Genomic DNA, 22,337 nt, shown 5'->3' with positions numbered 1-22,337 from the left:
AAACTAGGAAAGTCTGGGTTCATTTGAAAATACTGCACATGGCCGGTCAGTAAATACATTAGCAGTTATAAAGCCCTCCGTCTTTGGCCACTTCTAATTACAGTCTATCTTTCAGTGGGTCTAGGTCTAGGTCTTGATAGTGAGTCAAAGTTTGTTAGTACATTTTAAGATCTCGCCATTTTCTGATATTGTGAGAATGCCTCAGTCTCTCCATCCTCTAATGTTGTGAGCATAATGCAATCCTAGCTGTCACCCGTTTCAGCATCTCTATTCTTCAGACTGTCGCCGAGGGAGATTGTGATGACTGCCATGACATTGTTATGAGCCTTTTGATTATCAAAAGATCTAAGGGCATTACTATGAGCTTTACAGACTGTACTTTGTCCACTAATGAGGCAGAGGACGTTGTCTCTGCCATACTCACGAACAATGACCACTGATTCAGCAGTCACTTGTGTCCTCTGAAAGGTACTACCGCAACAGCAGCCCCCCTCATCGTAATACAAAATCTGGTGGATGGCTGCTGTCTATTCTAGAGACTGTTCACCACACTTTTATAATTTTTTTGTTCCTCAGAAACAAAACCCCTCTGATGGAGTCTGCTCGAGAAGAACAAAAAGCTAATGACACCTAAATACCCAGAATTTTCTCACAGGTCAATAGCCACTACTTTCCTTTTTGTTCCCCATCGCTTGGTTTTTCCTGCAGTTTCCTTTAGTTGATATATAAATCTCACCCAATGCTGATGTCCCTTTGTATTTCAAACCCCTATTCTGGCTTCAACAATTTTGCCTTCCCTCTTATGGTGTTTCTGTAAAGCTCCTTCCTTTATGTCTTTTTTCACAGACATAGATTTTGGCAGGATGTTTCTATGTCTGTGGCTGCTTCTCCGATCTACCTTTTGTTGCTTTTGCTCCTGCAGTTCCTCGCATAATGTCCATTTGCCCGCAAACTTTACACAAGTTTTCATTCAGGACAGTTTTTGTTGGCCATGTGACTTATGTTGCCACACTTATTAACATTTCTCTAGGAATCCTTGTTTTTTACTACTTTCTGTTAATATGCTTCATGCCTTGTGCTACCTAAATGCTGTTGTCTTTTTTTTTTTCGCTTCCACATTTGCAGTAGAATGGTCTGTTCTTTTTTCTTAGCCATTGTCAGGATTTCATTTAGATTAGAATCATCCTTTTGCCAAAGTTTGTCTTTCACTCTCTCACTGTGGTTGCCGAGTAAGAAATGATTCCTGATCCTCTCTTCCAGTGTTGTTCCAAATTTACACGACAATGCCAATTCAGTTGGGTCTGTCACACAACTCTTTTCTGACTCACTACTCCTCTGCCCCTCTTTTTCACAAAGTCATATCTGCAGAATCAAATAACATTTGCCTATAAAACATCTCTATAAATTGACACTCAACTGGGGAAGATAGCATATGTTTCATTTTTTAATGCATTCTTCATATTCATTGAGTCCTGTGGATTCTTCATTAGCATATTTTGGGAAGACGGTCAAACACCTATTGACCATCTGACCCTGCACAATGTTATTAAGGTGGTGTCTTCCTTTCAGCGCTTAAAGACTGCCACAAATGTGGCCAATGTAGAAAAAGGTTTTTGGGCATTATCCCAATTTCAAACTGGGTCCTTTGACCAAGTATGGCAAAGTGTTGTGCATTTTGTACAGTGAGCTCACAATAAACCAAGTAAACAAAGACCATGCCTAACCTTGTGTTAAGAAAAATTATTTGGAACTCAGAATGCACTAGACACTTGTAAATCAAAAAACTGATAACCCGATTCAGTACCCGAATGTACATGTAGGTGGGTGGGAGGGGGGGTGGGCAGTAGTAGCAATAGAAAAGCCAGGTATCTTAGTCTTTCACTTTTTATCAATAATCTGTTTAACAGCTTTAAGTGTTACAGTATGCTAAAACTGTGCTGTCCTCTGCAGTCTTTCAAAGCACATAGTCTCACCAGCAGCTGTTTTGGCCATAAGTGAGTGGATCACCCATCTGCATCTAATTTTTTTCTGTTTATTACGTTGTCTTGGATATGCTGCACTTCACTGATATATGTGCGTCCAAGTGTGGCGTGTGTGTGTAAAAAGTAGCCTCTTCAGTTATTGCTCTCATGTATGGGTTCCAAATGGAGAGGACGACTAGAGTCTTTAGAGCCTGTCAAAGGAAGACTGGTGTCTCATCGAACACTCCGTTCAGTCTCGAGAGCTTGCGGATGGACGACTGGGTACTCCTGTAACACTCCAGTCGATATTGAGAACCTGTAGCAAGAAGACCGAGGTCTCATGGAACATATCAGTCGGTTTCAAGAGCCTGCAGAGGAAAGACCGATTTTTCATGTAGGTAGGCTCACAATGGCATCAGTGCTACTGATGCACAGGCAAAACTTACAAATAAAGTCAACTGCCTAATGGATATCTGTCTTCAGCATTACTCCCACTGTTGATATGTCTTTACAGAGCTGTAAATAAAATAAAGTAGTTTAACTGTAAGACTACTGGATCATCCAAGCAAAATAAATGACAATGTATTGTTAAATGGTCATATCTATACGACTTCCCAGGAATGACATTAGCCCAGGTGATGAAACCAAATGGTTTGTCTAAGCAAAATGCCACAGCCACTGTACACTGCTTTTCTGTTACCAGATGGGCTCCCTACCTCCTTTCTTCGTATGATGCTTCTTGTCACATTCCATTTGCATCATAGTATTCTCTGTAGGCATTCCAATGTTCACTTCAAAGAGTACCAGGCAGGCACAACCAAATAAGCCAGTTGATGTAAATCTGAGACCAGTATGAAAAAGGTGTCCAGATTCTGAAAGCGCTAAGGTGTCATACAAATGGTATATTTGCATTGTACACATTCAGATAATATACTATTACCTAGCACTTTAGTGGAGCACTTTACCTGCAGGAGATAGAATGCCCCCTGAATATCGAATCCACAATATTAGTGGGACAGAATATTGAAGACATAATATCGAAAACAATTATTGCAAGGCAAGCAAGTCAAAATGTTCTATACCTGTCTCCACATATATGTAAATACCTGGTACATATATCTTCGAAGTACATAGATGTGGAGTTGGGAAGAGTAAATATACACTTCCCTAAATGCACTTACCTTCCAGTATTTTTGTCCCTAGATATTCTGTCCTTGATATTCTTATACCACAATATTGTTGGTGTCGATATTAAGCAGTACAGTCGAGGAGATGCATGGCTGAGTCCGACATACTAGGAATGGAGCATGTGCCTGCATGCTGCACATAGATTGTTTCAGCACTCTCAAATGCACCAATCATTGGCTGAACTGCAGATGGTCACTGCTTGTAGCATCTCTACTTGACGACACTTCTAGGTGTTGGCTCCCATTGGAAATGACTAGTTCATTAAGTTTTTTAATCCCTGAAAGGTTTATTTATTTCTGGTATTTGTAAAGCGCGACACTCATCCCATGGGATATCACGGCACTGTAAAACAAAGGAGACTGCTGAGGACTGTGCTGGGGAATTAGTTTTTGGGGAAAAGGTGAGTTTTTAGTTTTTGGCGGAACTGAAGGTAGTTTATGGTGTGTCTGAGGTCTACAGGTAACTCATTCCACCTTTTAGCTGCCAGGTATGAGAAGGCGCGTCCGCCTGTCCTTGCCTTGTGGATGCGCTTGGATTTGGCAAGAGCTGAGTGATTCGATCTTAGGTTCCTGTTGGGGACGTATTATTTGCTGTATTTTAGGTAGAATTTTAGGATCCTTCTGCGACAACGCATGTAAGAGATATTGTATACAACAAGAGGATTGCAGCCTGCCCATTGCTTAACATTCGTTGACTTCATTCTCACTCTTGTTTGCTACTTTTAATTGGTCAGTACATGCTATCTTTACTTCCTCTTTTTTCGGCTGGAGCATGGACCAAGTATTGATTACTTCAGCTTGGCTGCTGTACTTCTGCGGATCGCACTGTGATTGAGACACTACTTTTATTTGTTCTTCTTCCTGTCATCTATTTTGAACCTCTTGCTATTTGTGACTATGCTTTACTATGCCACACACACACACACACACACACACTTCAATGAAGCCCTTTCCCCCTTTGAAATAGATGTTTGTGACAACAGATGTTACCTGCTTCCAGATGTATTTTCACTAAGACATGAACAAAGTTGCATTCTTTATGTGATTATGATTTTTTGCCAAATGCCATTTATTTATTTTTTAACACCTGCGGAGATTAACTGATTTGCTCAGAATCACAGGTGTGTTGTGCTGAGGCCTAACAAGCTTATGAAAAGCCTACCGCTCTCTTCTTTGAGACTATTAGCTCTGCTGTTGCCTTTTCTTCATGCTGTACAGCATAGGCATTGCCAACTTTGGCAAAGATTTGTTGCCATGCTGTATAGCAGCGTGACTGATGTGCAGCATGACACAAAATAATAATAAAAAAAGACAATGATGCATCCAGCGCCAATCGGCTTTAAAACAAAAAGCACAATAGCCCTGGCTGAGTCATAGTGCTTTTTAAAAATGAGTTTTAACCACACTACAAAGAATCATCGCTGTTGTGCAGCATGGCTACAAAACATTGCCAAAGCAAATAGCTCTCAAAGGCGAGACCTATTTGCTTGACAATTCTTGTTAATTTTATTGGTCAAGAAGAATCATGAAATATTTGTTTTCTTTTGTTTTTTTTTAGGTTACAGTACCATTTTCTGTGAAAGCACGTTTTATTATGGAGATTATTGAAGGAATGTGTTACTTAAATGAGCAACATGTGATACATAAAGACCTCAAGCCAGATAATATCCTGGTTGATGACGACTTCCACATTAAGGTACAAGCTGAATGGAACTTTTCTTATCAGTTGCTTTTGAGGCTTTTGGTTTGGGGGGACATTTTTATAAAGCATTCTAAACATAAAGGCTTCTCTGTGCACTTTGGGCCAAATAATTTGCTATGACTTCCTCTTGGAGAAGGTCTTGCCTACTGTCGAATTCCATGAGTATTCGTGGAGTACCTAAAAAATACTTATTTCAGAAAGTATGTGAATTTAGTAGCTAGTCTTTATCCCTTTGACATTTGCCCTAATTATATAGACCATTTACACAATGCACCTTGTTAACTGAGTTTTTCAGATTAAATGCAGATTTATTCCACATTATGTACAAATCATAAAACTTGCAGTCCATACATAACAACATGTATATCATGTTGTGTTTGTGTGTACATTTTATATATGTACAAATTATATACATATTTTATGTATGGACTGCAACTGTTTTATGGTTTGTACATAATCTGGAATAAAGTATATTATTAGTATAGTATATAGATCACCCAGTGGCAGTTGCCACTGGGTAGTTATAGTTAATTAATCTGTTCCATAGGAAAACCGTTGTTTGTGTTGCTATTAATTTTGGCCCTCTTAGATGTATCTCGACAAAACTTTCCCAAAGGTGCTACTTTTTGACTAATTAGCTAGGAACGGTTATGATGTATGTCACCGCACTCCAAGTCGTTCCACAACACAGGCGCTCAACTCCCTAGGTTGACCCTTCCAAACAAAACCCAATATTCAAAAGAACATAAAACAAAATAGACGTTGCACTCAGTAAATAGTACCACTACATCCAAATTATTCAGGGCGAGATCAAATATCTCATATATGAAGTCCAAAAAAATTTGTCAAAACTTCATATGTACAGGCACTCATGTGTAAAGTTGTATTCTTTATTCCCATCTTGACATACATAAGTAAGACACAGACACAGCCAATGCATATCGTCCCAAGGACAGTGGTACTTCTTCAGTGCTGATAATAAACACTTAAGAGACAATAAACAAATTGTACATTTTCATATTTTACAGTCTTGTACAGAAAACACAACAAACAACTGTCCTAAAAACATATGTTATTTAAAACATGGTACCTATACCGTATACCAATTCCTAATTCATAGATAATTATTCCATCTTGGGACATAAACCTACATAGGCACTCTTCACTATAACATAACATCAATATTTATTTCTTAATCGCATCCACTCTCTTGATATATTCCAACCGTGCAGTCAATATACATGTGATTATTCTTTCTCCTTAACATGGCCTAGGACATGAGAAAGCAACCAATCAATTCATAGTGGTTTTCTAACTTGACATATACAAAAAAATTATTTTTTTAATAGTAGACCAGATAGCATTTGTCTGTTTTAAGTTCAAAATTTATATTTTTATTTGCTCTGCAGCCCTTATCATGTTACACTCACAGTTGTATTAGCCCTCATTCATCAGACAAACGCTAGTCATTTTAGAAGGATTAACAAACTTAAAAATCTTACCACATGATTTTGATCCATAAGTGTTTCTATAATTCATCAGTTTGCATCACTGATCTTAAAACCTTTGAAAGGTCCCTACAAAAAAAATATTTTCAAAACTTATCCCTAAAAACCTATTCAGTGATACTTATTGTGAACTCCCATTCAATAAAGCTATAAAATTCAGAGGTGACATATGTTCATTCTTCTTAATTAGATACTACAGAAACATTGATCTAAATATTTGTCATCCCAAGCAGTAGCTAATATGTAAAAAAGACCCATATACAATTGACATGACTTAGTAGCTAGCCATATCACTGCAATCCCAAGCAAAAATTAACATGCAGTGTATCGGGCAAGCGTATGTAGTGTGTTCAATGGACCAGGAAATATCTGGCTATCTCGAACGGGATCCCATCAGCCATCAATAGCATAGCAGCAGAGCTATTCCAACACCACTGCAATTACACTAACAACTCTGTTGTTGAGCCTGTGTGTGCAATCTGACTTATTTAGCCAAGGCTACAGCAAAAAACGCTGAATGGAATTACAACAGATTTGTCAGGAAGCTAGATCTGGGTGCGCAGATTATGCTTTTTATGATTTGGTGTAAATCTGTTCTGTAGTTTTTGAGAAATTTACGTTAAAAAAAAGATATCTGGATAGGAGCGCCAATTTGCTCACCTGGAAACAATCGCTCTGATTGGTTGGCAGCAACCTCAGAAAAATGTTGCTGGCAGCCATTACAGAACTTTGGTACTTAGTCCCCTCTCCTTAGCTTGTGAAAAAAAGATATATATAAGAGGACAAGGTAGGGATACCATGCCCCCCTGGGACCCCCTTTGGGCCACAAACAAAACAAAAGGCAAAAATTGCTGGCCACCCCTAGAGGTACCAGGGAGCCCACCCCCAGTGGCCAAAATGCTCCAAACATTGGAGGTGGGTCTGTGTGGTCCCCCTCCTTTAGCCATCTATAGCAGTGTCCCTGGTTGCGCCGCCAAGAAACCTGTATTTGCTCCTACCTGGCAGCAGCATTTGTTACTCTCCTGCCAGACTGGAGCTAAGATAAAGTCTGCTCCCAGTGGGCGGGAGCTTTAAAAATGCTGCCTCTGGCTGGGAGCAGACGTTTTACCTATTTCCCTGTCCGCACCGAAGCAGGCAGGGAAACAACTCAGACTATTGCTCCTTACCGGAAGGAACAGCATTAGTACCTGCTCTCTGTGGACAGGAGCAGTGCCGACTCCTGCTGCATGCGGGGCGCCGGCTGGGGCTGTTGGAGCCCTGGGGCTTTCCCCCTCCAGCCCCACAAGTGTATGGTGAGTGCCATAGGCGGGCACCTACCTTTAATAGTGCAGGCTCCGGGGGATGGGGTTCCTAGGGCCAGAAAAGGCTCAGGAAGTAGGGCCACGTAGCCCCCTCCCCTTAAAAAAAGAAAAAAGGCTTTGGGGTTCCCAGGCCTAATAAGGCTTAGGGAGTGGAGCAACATGTTCCCCCTCCCCTTTAATTAAAAAGAAAACAGCCCTGGGAGGTGGGGTCTCCAGGACCTAATGTGGCCAAAGGCTCTGGGGTGGTGCGATCCCTTCTCCTTAAATAAAAATAAATGGTACAGGGAATGGGAATGCACAGGGCCTAATAACTCTCGGGGAGCGGAGTCTACTTCATCCTCCTCCCCTTTAAAAAACCTAAGGCCCTGTGTAATGGGGAGGGAGAGCCGCATTGCCCCCTCCTCTTTTAAAACAAAAAAAAGGCCTGGGGATGAGGTCACCATGGTCTAATAAGCCATGGGGTGGAGGGCCACGTGCCTCCCCTATAATAAAAAAAAAGGCCCTGGTGGACGGGGTCACCCCCTTCCCCCGTGTGAGGCGGGTGATTCGCTTTATGTATGGTAATAAAATATTACTTTTCATTTTAAAAAACTAGAAATTCACTGAAAAAATTTGAGGTTAAGCTAACGTTCTAGTTAGGTATGATTAAAGGAAATCTGGTTTTGTTAAGAAAAAAAATAGAAATTCACTGGATAAAAACAAAGGTTGAAGGAACATGTATGCTGATATGCAGGGTGTAATATGGTATTTATGAGTATTGTTGATCGAGGGCAATAGCATTATGACCCACTTGAGTCTTTGCCTCTCCTGAATCAAGGCCATGCTGGCAGTAAGTAGCATATTACACTTCCCGCATTATGCAGTAGTATACAACTGCGATAAAAAAAATCATCAAATGTGCTACAAATGTCTTTATTGTCATGAGCATCATAACTCACTGTTTTGTTCAATCTAGTTATTTTTGTTTATGGCCGTGGCACACTCATGAGCGTGAGTCTGAGGTAGCAAAAAAGAAAATTCCATTTGGTCACTGCACTTCCCCAGGTCATGATTTACGTTGACCATTGTATTGCCTGGCCCACCACCGCCCCCTTAGCAGCCATCCTCCGAAGTGAAAGTTGGGTGAAGTCTGAATGACACAATCATTTCCCTTCATCAGGACTGTGCCGGTTTTCAGGTAACGTTGCTGTCAAGGTTTGACTAGTTTACATATTCTATAACTTTTTAGTGAATATGAAATCAATGACAGCCAACTTAATCCATGTAAGCACAGTTTTTCTAACCCCACTTTTAGACGACTAAGTTTGAGGAATATTCCTTCACCGTGCTCATACCCTAATCACACTTGTTTTTAGCTTTTCCTTGTATGTCCCCAAGTGTTTACGTGTTTTGTGTCTCTTTCATGGTTGTCCTTCTATAGCCAAGCAAGATATGTAACCACAAAGATAAGGTTTTCAAGTGGCTAATGGCAGATGCAAGCTCCAGCCTCCTAGTATCTATGATCTAGTGCTTTCAGTGTTGGGCACCAAAGGGAGATATACAAGTTTTTCAGTTTGTGAAGAGGCCAAAGGTACCCCAAGACCATTTTCACTTACTGAACCTGGCATTATTTGGAGATGCCTAAATGCGTTCATCAATGCCCTCCTGCTTTCTTCTGAGGAGATAGGGAAGGGATGATCGGTAGGAAAACGCTCAACGATATTCTGAAAGAAAACTGTTTATGTCCTTGCGCTGCCCCCTCTATCAAATTCAGAACGGCGGCAGCAGGCAAAGCAGTGGGAGATTAGCAGTAACCACTAATTGATGTTCTTATGCCACTTATCTCAAAGTAGAGTCGGGATGTGGTGTAGTGGCTAGAGCTGTCGACCTTGTAACCTGAGGACCCAGGTTCGATTACCAGACTCTGTGCTTTGCTCAAAATCCTTTAATTCTGGGCAAGTCGCTTAATCTCCCTGTGCCTAAAAAATTGTTAAATGTAATGCGTGTAAAAAAAACATGCGGTTCTAGGCAAATTTCCTACTCTATCTGTGCCTAAAAAAATGTATTTCTTTACTTCTCACTTGATACACTCAATAAAATGATCATCTCCCACACCCCACATCACCCTGGCCATGTAATGTACCGCGCTTCCTGGCTAAATTTGCACACAAAAAATATACTTATACATGCATACAGTCAGCATAGGGTACTTCAGTGAGAAACCTAGTGGGGCTTTAAAGAACTGTATGAAGATGACTACACAGATACATTAGGTGTTTGATTACTGTTTCACTTGTAGAGTATCAGTGTCGCCAGCACTCTGAGAGCATTTTTAGAGGCTGACCCAAAAGATAAAATGGACAGAATCATTTTACAATGTATTTAACTTCTCTACAAACTTCTTTGAGCATGAAGAGAAATTTCTAGTCACACTCATAAAGTTTTGTAAGTATTAACGTTTAGATGCTGCACCAATGTTTTCACAGTTCCTATGGAGGATTGAGGGCTCGATTTAAAATATGGTCATCAGAAGTCACACACCTGGAGTTGCAACGTAATCCTTGCAGCTACTAATACCGAACCTACTAATGACTGGGCAGTAGGACAGAACTTCGTGGCAAATGCTCCACTTCCCCATCCATATCAACTGTTTTTGTGACTCCCAATTACTCCTTGAGTACAGACCCATTGATAGTAATGGTAATATACCAGTGCCATGGGGCTGTCTGACAAATGGATACAAAGAACTACATACAAGCGACACAACCAGTATTTTTATTTTTGTACTGTTTTCTCACTCCATGGAAAAAACACTATTATAAACTTGCTTTTTCATTTTCAGATTGCAGATCTAGGTGTAGCTTCGTTCAAAGCTTGGAGCAAGTTAACTAAAGAAGAAACTAATCGACAGAGAAAATTGAAGAGTAGCACAGGCCCGAAAACAAATGCTGGGACTCTATTCTTTATGGCCCCAGAGCATCTCAAGTCAGTTCATGCAAGGCCAACTGAAAAGTCGGATGTTTACAGCTTTGGCATAGTGCTCTGGGTAATTTGGGCCAATAAAGAGCCTTATGAAAGTAAGTGCATATTTTTTTCCTCTTTTGGCAGTATTCAGCAGTTTTACTTTCAAGGGACCTGGAAACGTATAAGATTTCAAGTATCATTCTTTGTACATTAATGGACCGGCCTGCCATACAGAGGTTTCATGTATGACAGAAACCGTGGTTACTGCGGAAAAATATGCTAATCTATACTGATTTTAGTATGCACAATCGCAATTATAAAAGGTTATACTGATGTCAGAAGGAAAGGAGACCATGTAGTTTGTATTTACAGTAATTCTTTTATATAATTCAAAGAATATACAGGTATGTACAAAAAGAAGAAAACAGTAGTGATTTGTGTCCCCAGTGTGAAATGGAACCATAAAACAGAAGGTGGCAAAATTTGTAACATATACAACAAGGTTTCCACAATTTTTGAAGGCGACCATCTATAATTTTTCAATGATCACAACTACTGTATGCAATAATCAGAGCTGTTCAAGCGGTTTGCTTTAAATAGCTGTTGACGATGTTTTGACCCTGCATGCGTTAAAGGGTCACTTTAGGACCAAGGGATATAGGGACATCTAAGATTCAAGAAAAATAAATAAATCACTAAGAATATAGAATATCCGCTACAGTACTTGAAAAGGGATGCAATGGACTCTGTAGTACATGAAGGGGGTTGTGCAGCCACGTGAGAAATGTGAGACACCAGTCAAGTTAAAAAAGGTAGAGGGAATACTTTCACGGGACCCAGCCGGGTGCTACACGAGTGAGAAGTAAATAAGAAGGTAAAGGTTACATAGGGAAGCTGTATTTCTTAGAGATGTGTGCGTAACATGAGCCACTGTATAGTCAATTCTTTACCTTAATGTTAGGAGCGGAGTGATTTGCTGGCAAACACGAATATACTCTCTCACATCACAGAAGAAGCTGATCAAAGCAAACACAATAAGAGGATGGACAGAGTGCTGAAACTTTTCAGACACTCACCTCCAGGCACAGATCTGGGTTAAATCCCCGAAACCGATCCCAGTATGCTTGTTTCCGGTCTAGGGAAGACCTGGCTTGGCAGTTCAGGCTGGACTGTTCCCATGAGGAATAGGGTGAATGCTGGTTTGCATATGGCTGTGTCTGTACTGGGGTGGCAAAGTGAGCTAAAGAAAGATGATGGATCAAACCCAGTTCTGTGACTGGGGGTGCGTGTCTGAAATGTTTCAGCGCTCCGTCCATCATCTCCTTGTGTTTGCTTTGTTCGCCCCAAGTTGGCAGGGTATGCCCAGACGTGGGTCCCTTGATCAGTTTTCCATTGAATTCTAGCTAGCCTGGCTGATAAGGGGTATTACCTCAAAATCAGTCCCAGGATGCTTTTTTCCGGTGCAGGGAAGACCTGGCCTGGCAGTTCGTGCTGGACTGTTCCCATGAGGAACAGGGTCAAGACTGATTTGCATATGGCTGTGTCTGAACTGGGGTGGCGAAGTGCGCTAAAGAAGGATGTTGGATTAAACCCAGATCTGTGACTGGTGTGAGTGTTTGAAAAGTTTCAGCACTCTGTTCATCATCCCCTTCTACTTGCGCTGATCATGGCCTTTCAGTTTAGTGAGTGTCTCCCATGTAGGTTTATGTGTGTTTATTGGGTACACAAAACCCACCCACAACCCAGCTGCTCAAGTGGCATGAATAAGTATCAATACATTGAGTATTATTCCTCCTTTCCTGTTAATTATTTTTCCTATTCACATGCAATTTTATTTCTTATCTCCCATTGTTCTTCTGTATTTTGTTTCTGCTGTACTGTGTTTTTTTTTACCAGGCTCTCCTCGCTTCTTTCTCTTTTCCTGCCCCTTTTGCTGCTTTCGCCACCCAGTGCCCCACCCTTCTTCCAGGACCTAATTAATAGGTGTTGCAGTGCGGCCACGTCAAAGGCAAACCCATCTGTGCCCGTCCGTGCCTGGATCATGCCCAGCGCCTCTGAGGCCCAAGATTTGGACCCTAGATTCCGTCACAACAACTGCAACACTTCCCCACAATCAATTGTAGGACGTTTTACCTGCTGGCACTCTCTTCTCCTGCAACACCAGAGCACCCTCATGCACATACGCTACCACCACGCCAACAATGGGTGCCTTGGAACTACTCCACTGCCTCCTGCTCAATGCACAATCACTCTGCAAGCACAAAACTGAGATTTGGGACACCATCACCTCCTTCACTCATGACGTCATCTTCCTCACCAAGACTTGGCTTAACCCTGCTTCCGCTCCGACTTTGCCACAGCTGCTCCAAATGGCTACAAGATAGCACACCAAGACCACACCAATAAACACTGAGGTGGAATCCCCAGCATCCACAAAGAAACTATCTGCTGCACCACCACCACAGGGGACACCAACCCATCATGGAACACCTCAATTTCCAACTTCAAACTTGACGGCAGAACCACAATCAGAGGCATCCTCGCCTACAGACCTCCAGGATCACACCCCAGTTTCTACAACGCAATCCCCGACTTTATCGCCCTACTCTCCATTGACTCCAAAGACTACATTTTTCTCAGAGACCTCAATTTCCACGTCGATGTCCACCTCCAATCTCCTCGAAAGCATGAACGACATTGGCCTCACCCAACTAGTCACCAACCCCACACACAACGCAGGTCACCCGCTTGACCCCATCATCATGCCCAGCGACAGAGTTAAGTACAGTTATGTCACAGAGCTCACCTGGACAGATCACGCCATCTTCCACCATCACATGATCCCCAGCACTGCCACCAAGTGACCCAGAACTTCATTCCGCAGCTGGAACAAAGTGTCATAGAGAGCCATTGGACCAATGCCCTCAACTCCTCTCACCATGACAACGCAACCAACCTAGAACAGGCTGTCAATAGCTTCTACACCTGGATGACCAACTGTGCTGACAGAGTCTTCCTCGTCAAGCCCTCCAAACCGAAGAGATCCACCGAACAGGCAAGTTGATACACCGTGGAACTGAGGACCTCAAAACGCAACTGCAACCAAGTAGAAAGGAAACGGCACACCAGCAAGTATTCCACAGACCGTGGTGGTGCGTCCATTAGGGCGCTTGGGCGTTGCCCACTACTCAAATCAAGCGTCACACACGCGCCGTCATTCACTCCCAATCACATTCACATTCATATTTGATTGCAGGCGGGCCGGCCGGCCACCGGACCACGCCCGCCCGAGGCAGTCGGCTCAGAAGGGGTGCGGGGCAGCAGGAGTTCAATCAGTGCAAGTGAAGTGATTACATCGTCGTCAGGTGGTCAGCGGAGCACACAGCAAGAGTGCGCATGTTCTGTATAGGGCTGAAAAATGTTGCAACCAGCCCGAACATACGCACTAGGCTGCTCATTAGAAGAGCGTGGGTTGTTCCATGCCGCAACCCCCGGTCTCCTAATCAGCGGCAAGTATCACTGTTCAAGCCAATCCTGGCGCTGATGGAGCAGCATCTGGATTGGCTGAGATGCACGTGGTACTTGCCAGCCAGAAGCAAGCGTGACGTTGGAGCCTCCTCAAGGCAGACACACCTCGTCGTGTTCACTGCGACAGGATGGCTGTTGATGTCGAAGGCGCCCTGGCAGTAAGTGAACATATCACCACCGTTGCGCATCCAGCCAGCCTGGCCACATGTAGTGCATGCACCAAGCCTGTATCCGCCTGTATGCTGGCATCCTACGAGCTCGGGCAACATGCTCATGACAGCACCGGGGGCACAGGGGGCAGGGCATCCGCAAGGGGCACTCTGGCTCACATCGAAGTACCTGCGGGACCTTGTGTACTCCAAAAAGATTGCATTCTGTATGGTGTCAAGCCTTTCGGCTCGGTATCCGGCGTCAACCCGTAGCGATCATTTGTGGTTACATTAGGCTCTGCACCTGAGCACTTCCTGCCTTTGGCAGTTTGGCACCGGGGCAGAAGAACCCCCATGACTCCTGGCCCCCAACGTCTGACCACCCTCCTAGGCCACCTGCGCCACCCCTGACTGGACCCAGCTCTCTAGCACCATTGATCCGTGGCACCTGCGGGCATCCCAAGCCGTGGCTGGTCATCCTTGGCGTGCCCCTGCCAGAGCAGCAAGGAGGCGATGGACAGCAGCCCGGGTAGGAATGTCTTCATGTCTCTGCAGCTGGGCTTTGGGATGAGAGAGGGCGACCCGGCAGTGACAGGCTTTTCTGCACTCGCTGCACGGTGGGCATTGTGCCCTGCCAGTGGCCTGTCTAGTGCTGTTAGGGACAGCAGTTTATGCATTAGTATATTGTAGTTTATAACATTTCGGAGCACTAAGAAGAACCATAAAGCAGCACGCAGGCACTTTTTAAAACACCCAAATTACGAGATATGAAAATAGAACAGACTGTCTGCATCACCTTGCTATCCCGTGTGAGCTCAACTGTCTCCTTTATTAAACACAGAGGTTTAAGCGTAGGACAGGGTAGTCATGACTGGTAAGGAATTCTCAGTGCCTAAGGGGCCTCCAAAGATACCAGGATGGCAGCAAGTTATGCGTAGTGTCCTGACACTGGGAGTCCGCTGGAAGGGCGCGCCTGGTACCAGGGTGGAACAGATGCTGCGGTCGGCACATGAGAGGGAGATGGGGCTTGCACTGTTATGCCTCTACCTGATACCCCTGGTCTCCACTCAATAAAGCAAGAACGTTTGCTTGAAAATGCACCATTTGTCCACTCTTTTTTTCAAAATTGGCTAACCACAACAAAGACCGTTCTAACCACAGCAAAGAACTCTTCAACAACGTCTGAGAGTTCTCCAATCCCCCAGCTACCAAAAACATACTCACTCCTTCCCAGGAACTTTGTGACAACCTGGCAGACTTCTTCCCCAACAAGATCTCCACCATCTACAAAAACTTTGAACCACGTCCTTACCTCTACAGTCCCCTTGCTCCCACAGATTTAAATCCCAACCACCTACTCACCGCCTGGGACCAGCTTACAACACAGAACACCACAGCTATCATGAACTCCATCCACTCAGGAGCACCCACGGACGCCTAGCCCCACCACATTTTCAACCTCAGAAGCAAGAAGATTACCAGTAAGCTTACCTCCATTTTCAACTCATCCATCACCACAGTCTCCATCCCTGAAGAATGGAAACTTGCAGAAGTCAGACCCCTTCTCAAGAGACCGTCCGCCATCCCCAGCAGACTCGAGAACTACTGCCCTATCGCTCTGCTCCCATTTCCCACCAAAGTCCTTGAAAAATCCATGAACCACCAATTCATGGAACACCTGGAGAACAACAATCTGATGGACTCCCATTCTGGATTTTGCACTAACTACAGTACCTTAACTGCTCTGATCACTGCTACAGACAACACCAGAAGCCTCCTTGACCGGGGAGGAATGGCGGCTCTGATCCTGCTCGACCTCTCAGTAGCGTTCAACACCGTATCCCACCACACCCATATCAAGAAACTTCATCACATCGGAATCCAAGGAGACGCTTCCTCACCGGGAGAACCCACAGAATCCATCTACCACCATTCACCTCGAAACCCAAGAGAATCCTCTGCTGTATCCCTCAAGGCTCATCCCTCTGCCCCACACTGTCCAACACCTATATGACCCCCTTGGCCTACATCATCAGAACCTATGGACTAAACATCATATCCTACGCAGGCGAAACCCAGCTCATCCTCTCACTATCAGAAGACCCCTCCACCACAAGAGCCAACTTCCACAGGTGCTTGAGTTGCATCACCAATTGGATGAAAAACAACTGCCTAAAATAAAAGTGCTGATGTTCAGGAACAACACCTCCCCTTGGAACGACTCCTGGTGGCCCTCGGAACAAGGGCCTTCACCCACTCATCCACTCTTCTAGAATTCAGTAAAGGACGCAAGACCTGGTAGTTCAACTGATCCCACCCGAAGCAGCAAGGCCCTCAGGGCCTGGATACCCTTGTGGTTGATCAGTCGCGCTTTACAAATCCTGATTGATTGAGAGTACCAGTTATCAAATAAGCCATCCCACAAAAAAGTCCCCACATGTACCTCTGCTGCTCACAGAGCGAAGTAGGGAAGGGGGATATCAGAGGCAAAAGATCATAATAGATCATCCTTAAACCCAGAATGCACCTTTTCCTCATAAGGTCTACCTCCAGGCCATTACTGAGCCCGGGGACCACAACTATTGCACCCGCAATATCCTCTGAAGCTCATACATTGCTAAATTAAAAACACCCAAATCAGGACAGATATTTAAAAAGGCCCTTGTGAATTTGCCCTGTAAAAAAAATTTTTTTCCGTCTTCAACTCTCCGCTTGAAAGGGAAGCAAATGAAAGCCTTGATTTCCCTCCACCACCATGCTACTCTTAATCTCCAGCAAGGTTGACTGGCTATTGTTGTCAGATTCAAGCCAGTAAACAATAGCAAATGGTTGTCCTCCTTCATCACAGACCTTTTCTGGATTATCTCGTGGAGCATCCGTTCTCTCCATTCTTACGTTGCCTCTGCCACCATCAATGTGCCCTGTTTGCTTCATCTCTCTGACTGTTTCCTAGTTGTCAATCTATAGACATTTTCAGAAATTCATCCAGGAGTTAAGGTGGCTGATCTCTCTATGTTAAGGGCTCCTCTTTCTAGAATCCCCTTCCTTCTCAATTGAGAATAGGAAATGTCTACCTCTAATTCAAGATCCTTGAAGATTCGCCTCTTCACCATGTCATATACAATGATGCCCTTTTCACAATAGCCCTCTGGATGAATTCTAGGTCTTGTCCACTCAGACACCTAAGATTGGCTTCGCCTCTTCACCCAGACTCTCAAGACCCTTGCTATTTCAAGTCTTTTTCTTGCTTTGTACATATCTAGGCTGCGTGCCTTTCCACCCTTATTTTGTTCATTCCATTACAGGCACGGAAGGGAACGGTATGCAAATAGGTCTTGGCATAATGAGCAAAAAAACTGTGGAATATAATGCAACCTCGAACAGTTGGTTGTTGTTAAAATGAATTCTGGCATTTCCACCATAACTTTGTGTTCTTCTTGCTTAGAAAATGTAACACCAGTGTTATCTCACTTAATAAGGAATTATAAGAATGCTAAGATGCCAGAATGGCATTTTTGTCATAAATGTGTATGATTTTTAGGTTTCATCCTTTAATCTCAGTACGTGAAAGGGGCAAAATTAAAAGTTCAAGCTTTGGTAGATTGGCCCGTAGCAATGTCAACGAAAAGGTTGCAATATACCTTGGCTTTTTTATTTTTATTTTAAAGAAGACTCTTGCTATATTATGTATCCTTTGTTCAACTTATGATTTGGATACCAAGGAAGGGGGTGTCCTACAAATGATCTGTAGCAGTCCAAGACACCTTTGATCGCTGAATCAGCATTCCTTGCATCATTGTCCGTGATCAGCAAGTGATTGCTTGCCTGCCAGTCCCACTGTCATCAGGGGTGTTAACTTGCTTTACTTCTCATTAGTAGTGAGTCTTCATTGAACTTGAACCCCTCCCATTAGCAGAAATAGGGGAGAATCCTACTTTCTGATTCTCATTGACTCTCATTGACATTTTATATGGTACTCCCATTAATAGTAATTCTTCATGGAACTTACTCCCTCACTTTAGCAGAAAAGCGAGGACCCTACTTTATGATTCTCAGTGAAATTTGCTATGGTAGATTATGCCATTCTTCTAGACACCAAGAATAATTGCCTGGGCATTGGACGACAAATGCTAAACAAGTAATTCTGATAACAAAGTAACCACAGCCAAGTGGTGAAAATCATGTTCTCTTCATCTCATCCTGTCCAGTTGCCCCTTTGGGTCTCAGAGCTCCATCTTAGCCATCACATGATGGAATGTATTTATGCAGGATTTGGTGAACTACTGCAAAACTTATGTGCATCCCACTGCCAATATGGTAATGACAGATAGCTATGTCTAGAGATATCTTCAAAGTCTGATGTTTCTAAACTCTCCTAAGGATTTGAAAAACATAAAACGTGACTAACACCTCACTATCTCTTACAAAATTCCTGCTCATCTCTGCAAATCAAATTCTGATTGATATTTTTCCTTGTCACTTGGAATTGCTTTTACCAAATCCATGGGTTTTGTGTTGGATAACAAATTGCACATTCAAAATTGAAAACCAAATTGAAGTAGTCTTACCTGGAGCTGGTTTTGAATGTGTATGTCGAAGAGCTTTCTCTCTTTAGAATGGTCTGAGGGAGCATCTTTCTCTGTAGTATACCTAAAGCAAAAGTAGCCTTCCGAAGTGCGACATGCACAGCAGCCTGTTAGGTTTCTGGCAACAACAGTTTGCCTACCTTAGCCCAGCTCTCATCTCCGTACATTGGCACACTGCCTGCCTGGTCCACAAAACCCTTCTCAGTCTCCTCAGTGCCCGGCCGAGAAGCTGACCATCTCCAGGGATCAGTGTTCTCAACACAGCACTCAACTGCTGTACCTAGGGACTCCACATTTTGAGAAAGAGTGAGCCACACAGCGTACACCTTCTGAGGATTTAGCCCTCCAATTATGAACCTTCCAACCAACACAGCTTTTCCTGACCACCGTTTTCATGACTTTCAAAAAATTCCCGAAAGGACAGCTGTTCAAGTTGTCAATTTTTGACCTCTTACTTGTTCTCTCTTTTGAATTGTTCTATAGTCTTTTCCTCTACTCCGTGTTTTAATTTTCCTTTCCACATTTTCTGTGCATTCCATCCTGTAACTCCTATTGATTTATTAATTTGGGTGTGTGAAAAAGGATGTAATCCTTAATATGTCTAGCTTTTCCTCATCCTACCCTTCTCACTGTAAACAATACTGTTGCAAGTCTAACCTCAATATAAGTGTTTGCTATCACTCTTGCATTCATTATTGGAACGACCCTCTACCCACTGATAAGGTATAACTTAGTATTTGCATGCCCTACATGTTTCCCCTTTTTTTTTTTCAAAAGATTTTATTAGAAGAATTTTTACAAAACAGTAAAGAGTAGGCCAAAACGGAGGCAATACTGGTTTGCTGTAGTTACACGCATGGATAATGATACATGTCGGGCTCATAGACAACAAACTATGTTGGAACTGTCAGAAACAGAAAGGAGACCTAGCGCACATGATCGTCCACTGCCCGAAAGTTAAAACATTCTGGGGGAAAGTAAGAGATTTTGTCTATAATGTAACAGGGTACACTCCACAACTAGACCTCCTCAGCATAACAAATGCCTTCATGGCCCCAGAGATACACTCAGCCAACGACCGGTATACAGCTCTCTGATGCCATGCCACCAGTTACCTGTTTGTTCTGAGTAAGACTTCCTGAAATGTGAAATAAATAAATATACCACTGAATGTGGACGTCCTGCCAACTGTGGGCTCTGAGGCATCTGATATCACAGGTGAAACAATACTTTCACAAATGAAGCCAGCTACTTGAGTGTTGCATCCATTTTTTAATTATCCTGAAAAAGTTGACCATTTTGGCAGTTGATTATATAATTTGCAAAGAAACGTTAGCTAATTCAGACAAAACATTACTTGGATTGCTTGTTGCAACATCTTACTCTTATGTCAAACCATACCAGTATTTCTTTTTAAAGGAGCTCGGTGTATGAATGGAAGGCATGATAGTAATCTAATCTGCTTCTTTAGATTCAACTAGAAATGCACTTTAAGCCAGGCTACCAGAATAACCAAGCAAATTTTATACCGCAGTTATGTTCCGATAATATCTCTAGAGAATTTGTTGGCACTTACCACAACTGTGTTCGAAGCTGTCTAAATGAGATTTGAAAATATTACAGTGCCCAGAGTACAGAACGTGGTGGGTTATTGCTTAATCAAGATATGCTTTAGATTCTTGGTGTGTTGCAGGAACAATTGCTTTACCATTTGTGTTGTGATCAATCAGTATTCAAAAACCCAGGTCTGCTAGAAACGCTATAGTTAATAGAGCTACTACCAGGTATAGTTGATGAAAAGAAATTAAGTCAGTTGTTCACAGCTGTGAAATATCTACTTCGATTAAAGCTAACTATAAGCCAGTTGCAAGTTTGCTTTTTCTATCGAACTACATCTGTCTTGAAGGTTCCTGTGATTTTGGGATAGTCGATTTAATATTAGGGATTGCTCATTTACTTTTTTACAGACTCTGCATGTGGTAACTTTGTTATCCATGAAATGTTTCTCAGCTACAGGGATTACCTTATGTCATATCAAATTGTGATCTCATGTTCAGTATTGTTTTCCAAGATGTTTACATGGTAAGTATAACATAGACCTTCCTTTTATTGTTAGCATCCTCAAAGAATGAGCAAACAAGACAGCTCAACTTTTTCAGTGGTATTTCCGCTGACGTTTTGTCAACTGGGTGAGTAACCTATCAGTAGCTGAATCTGAGCATAATGCTTCTTGGCACTAAACTCTGATTCTTTTGCCACCCAAGCTACTTTCCTTGCCTTTCCTGAAAAGGATACTGGTTGTGCCTGCAGCTCCAATAGTGAGGGATCAAAACAATATCAATACTTGTCCATTGTATTTTGAAAACTTGTCAAGATGTCCTACCTGAGTGTAACAAGATCATGTCTATAATTGTGTCATAATCGCTGTTGCTCAATCATTTATCCCAACCTTATTCTAAATGTTAATCTTAAAAGCATAGTGTTCAATGGTTCCAATAAAATGGGGATGTATAATGTCTCTCAAAGTCAAAAGTCAAAGTCAAAGTCAAAAAAAGTCAAAGTCAAAGTCAAAGTCAAAAAGTCAAAAAAGTTTATTTGTACTGGTACTCAACCGAGGACCACAAATATATATCAACATGTTACATAATTAAAAAGAATTTCAATTTCTCAATACAAAGATAAAAACAGTTTCAAGAATTTATACAAATTATAGCAGGTGAATTCATTCGGGGGTTGTTTGCACAGACTTATAAGGTCTCTCACCGTCAAGATTCTACTGGAACGATATATGGGCTCTAGAAATCTTGTACGGGCTAACATTACGTTCTGGTTCGGGCATACAGATAGTACATGCTCCAGAGTCTGATCACCGCCTGCGCACAAAGTACATAAAGGAGATCCTCCCGGAAGCCATCTTGAAGTATATGAGAGTACGGGAAGGATGCCCAGTCGAAGCATAGCAATTGTTCTCCTTGCACCGTGGGTCAAGGTTAAACCGATGTAAGACCGACATTGTTTATATTCTAATAGGTCAACAAAAGGTTTATAGGTGGGTAGTTTATTGCAATACCTAGAGTCCATCTCGTAGCTTAATTTTGGGGTGAAGCATTTTAAAAACAGTTTTAATTGTGCTGGTGACCAAGTAAGCAACACTTCAGTTCCAATATTTGCAATTCGAAATGCTTCGGTCACATTCGCTTGGAAAACTTGCTTTTTAGTATCAGTCCCAAAGGTTTCTTTTTTCAGCAGAGACCTTAATGTATTCTCTTTTGCGTGCAGTAGATAGTATGCCCACCTAATGATATTTGCGATTGCTACAGCATATGAGCTAGTGACAGATAATTCCAGTCTTAGTGCTTGGACTGGAACTGCGTCTGACAGTTTCAAAATTTTCCTCAATACCTTTCCCTCTTTGCGGTCCATGAAAACCCATTGTTTGATGGGTATATACTCCGTTGCGTAAGATAGTACA

At 42.6% G+C, this 22,337-nt stretch overlaps 1 protein-coding gene across 1 annotated transcript in view; it reads left to right on the top strand.

The window, feature by feature from the left end:
* The window catches only part of RIPK1 (receptor interacting serine/threonine kinase 1), a 231,933-nt gene that overhangs the window by 134,213 nt on the left and 75,383 nt on the right, over positions 1–22,337 (top strand). The window contains exons 4-5 of the mRNA XM_086965049.1: positions 4,707–4,844; positions 10,481–10,715. Coding sequence (XP_086821175.1) covers positions 4,707–4,844; positions 10,481–10,715 — 373 coding nt within the window. The remainder of the gene's footprint in view (positions 1–4,706; positions 4,845–10,480; positions 10,716–22,337) is intronic.

Source organism: Lissotriton vulgaris, chromosome 4_1, assembly GCF_964263255.1.
Source record: "Lissotriton vulgaris chromosome 4_1, aLisVul1.2, whole genome shotgun sequence".
NCBI lineage: Eukaryota > Metazoa > Chordata > Amphibia > Caudata > Salamandridae > Lissotriton > Lissotriton vulgaris.
The sequence above is the reverse complement of the archived record's forward strand: the minus strand, read 5'-3'. Positions and strand labels throughout refer to the sequence as shown.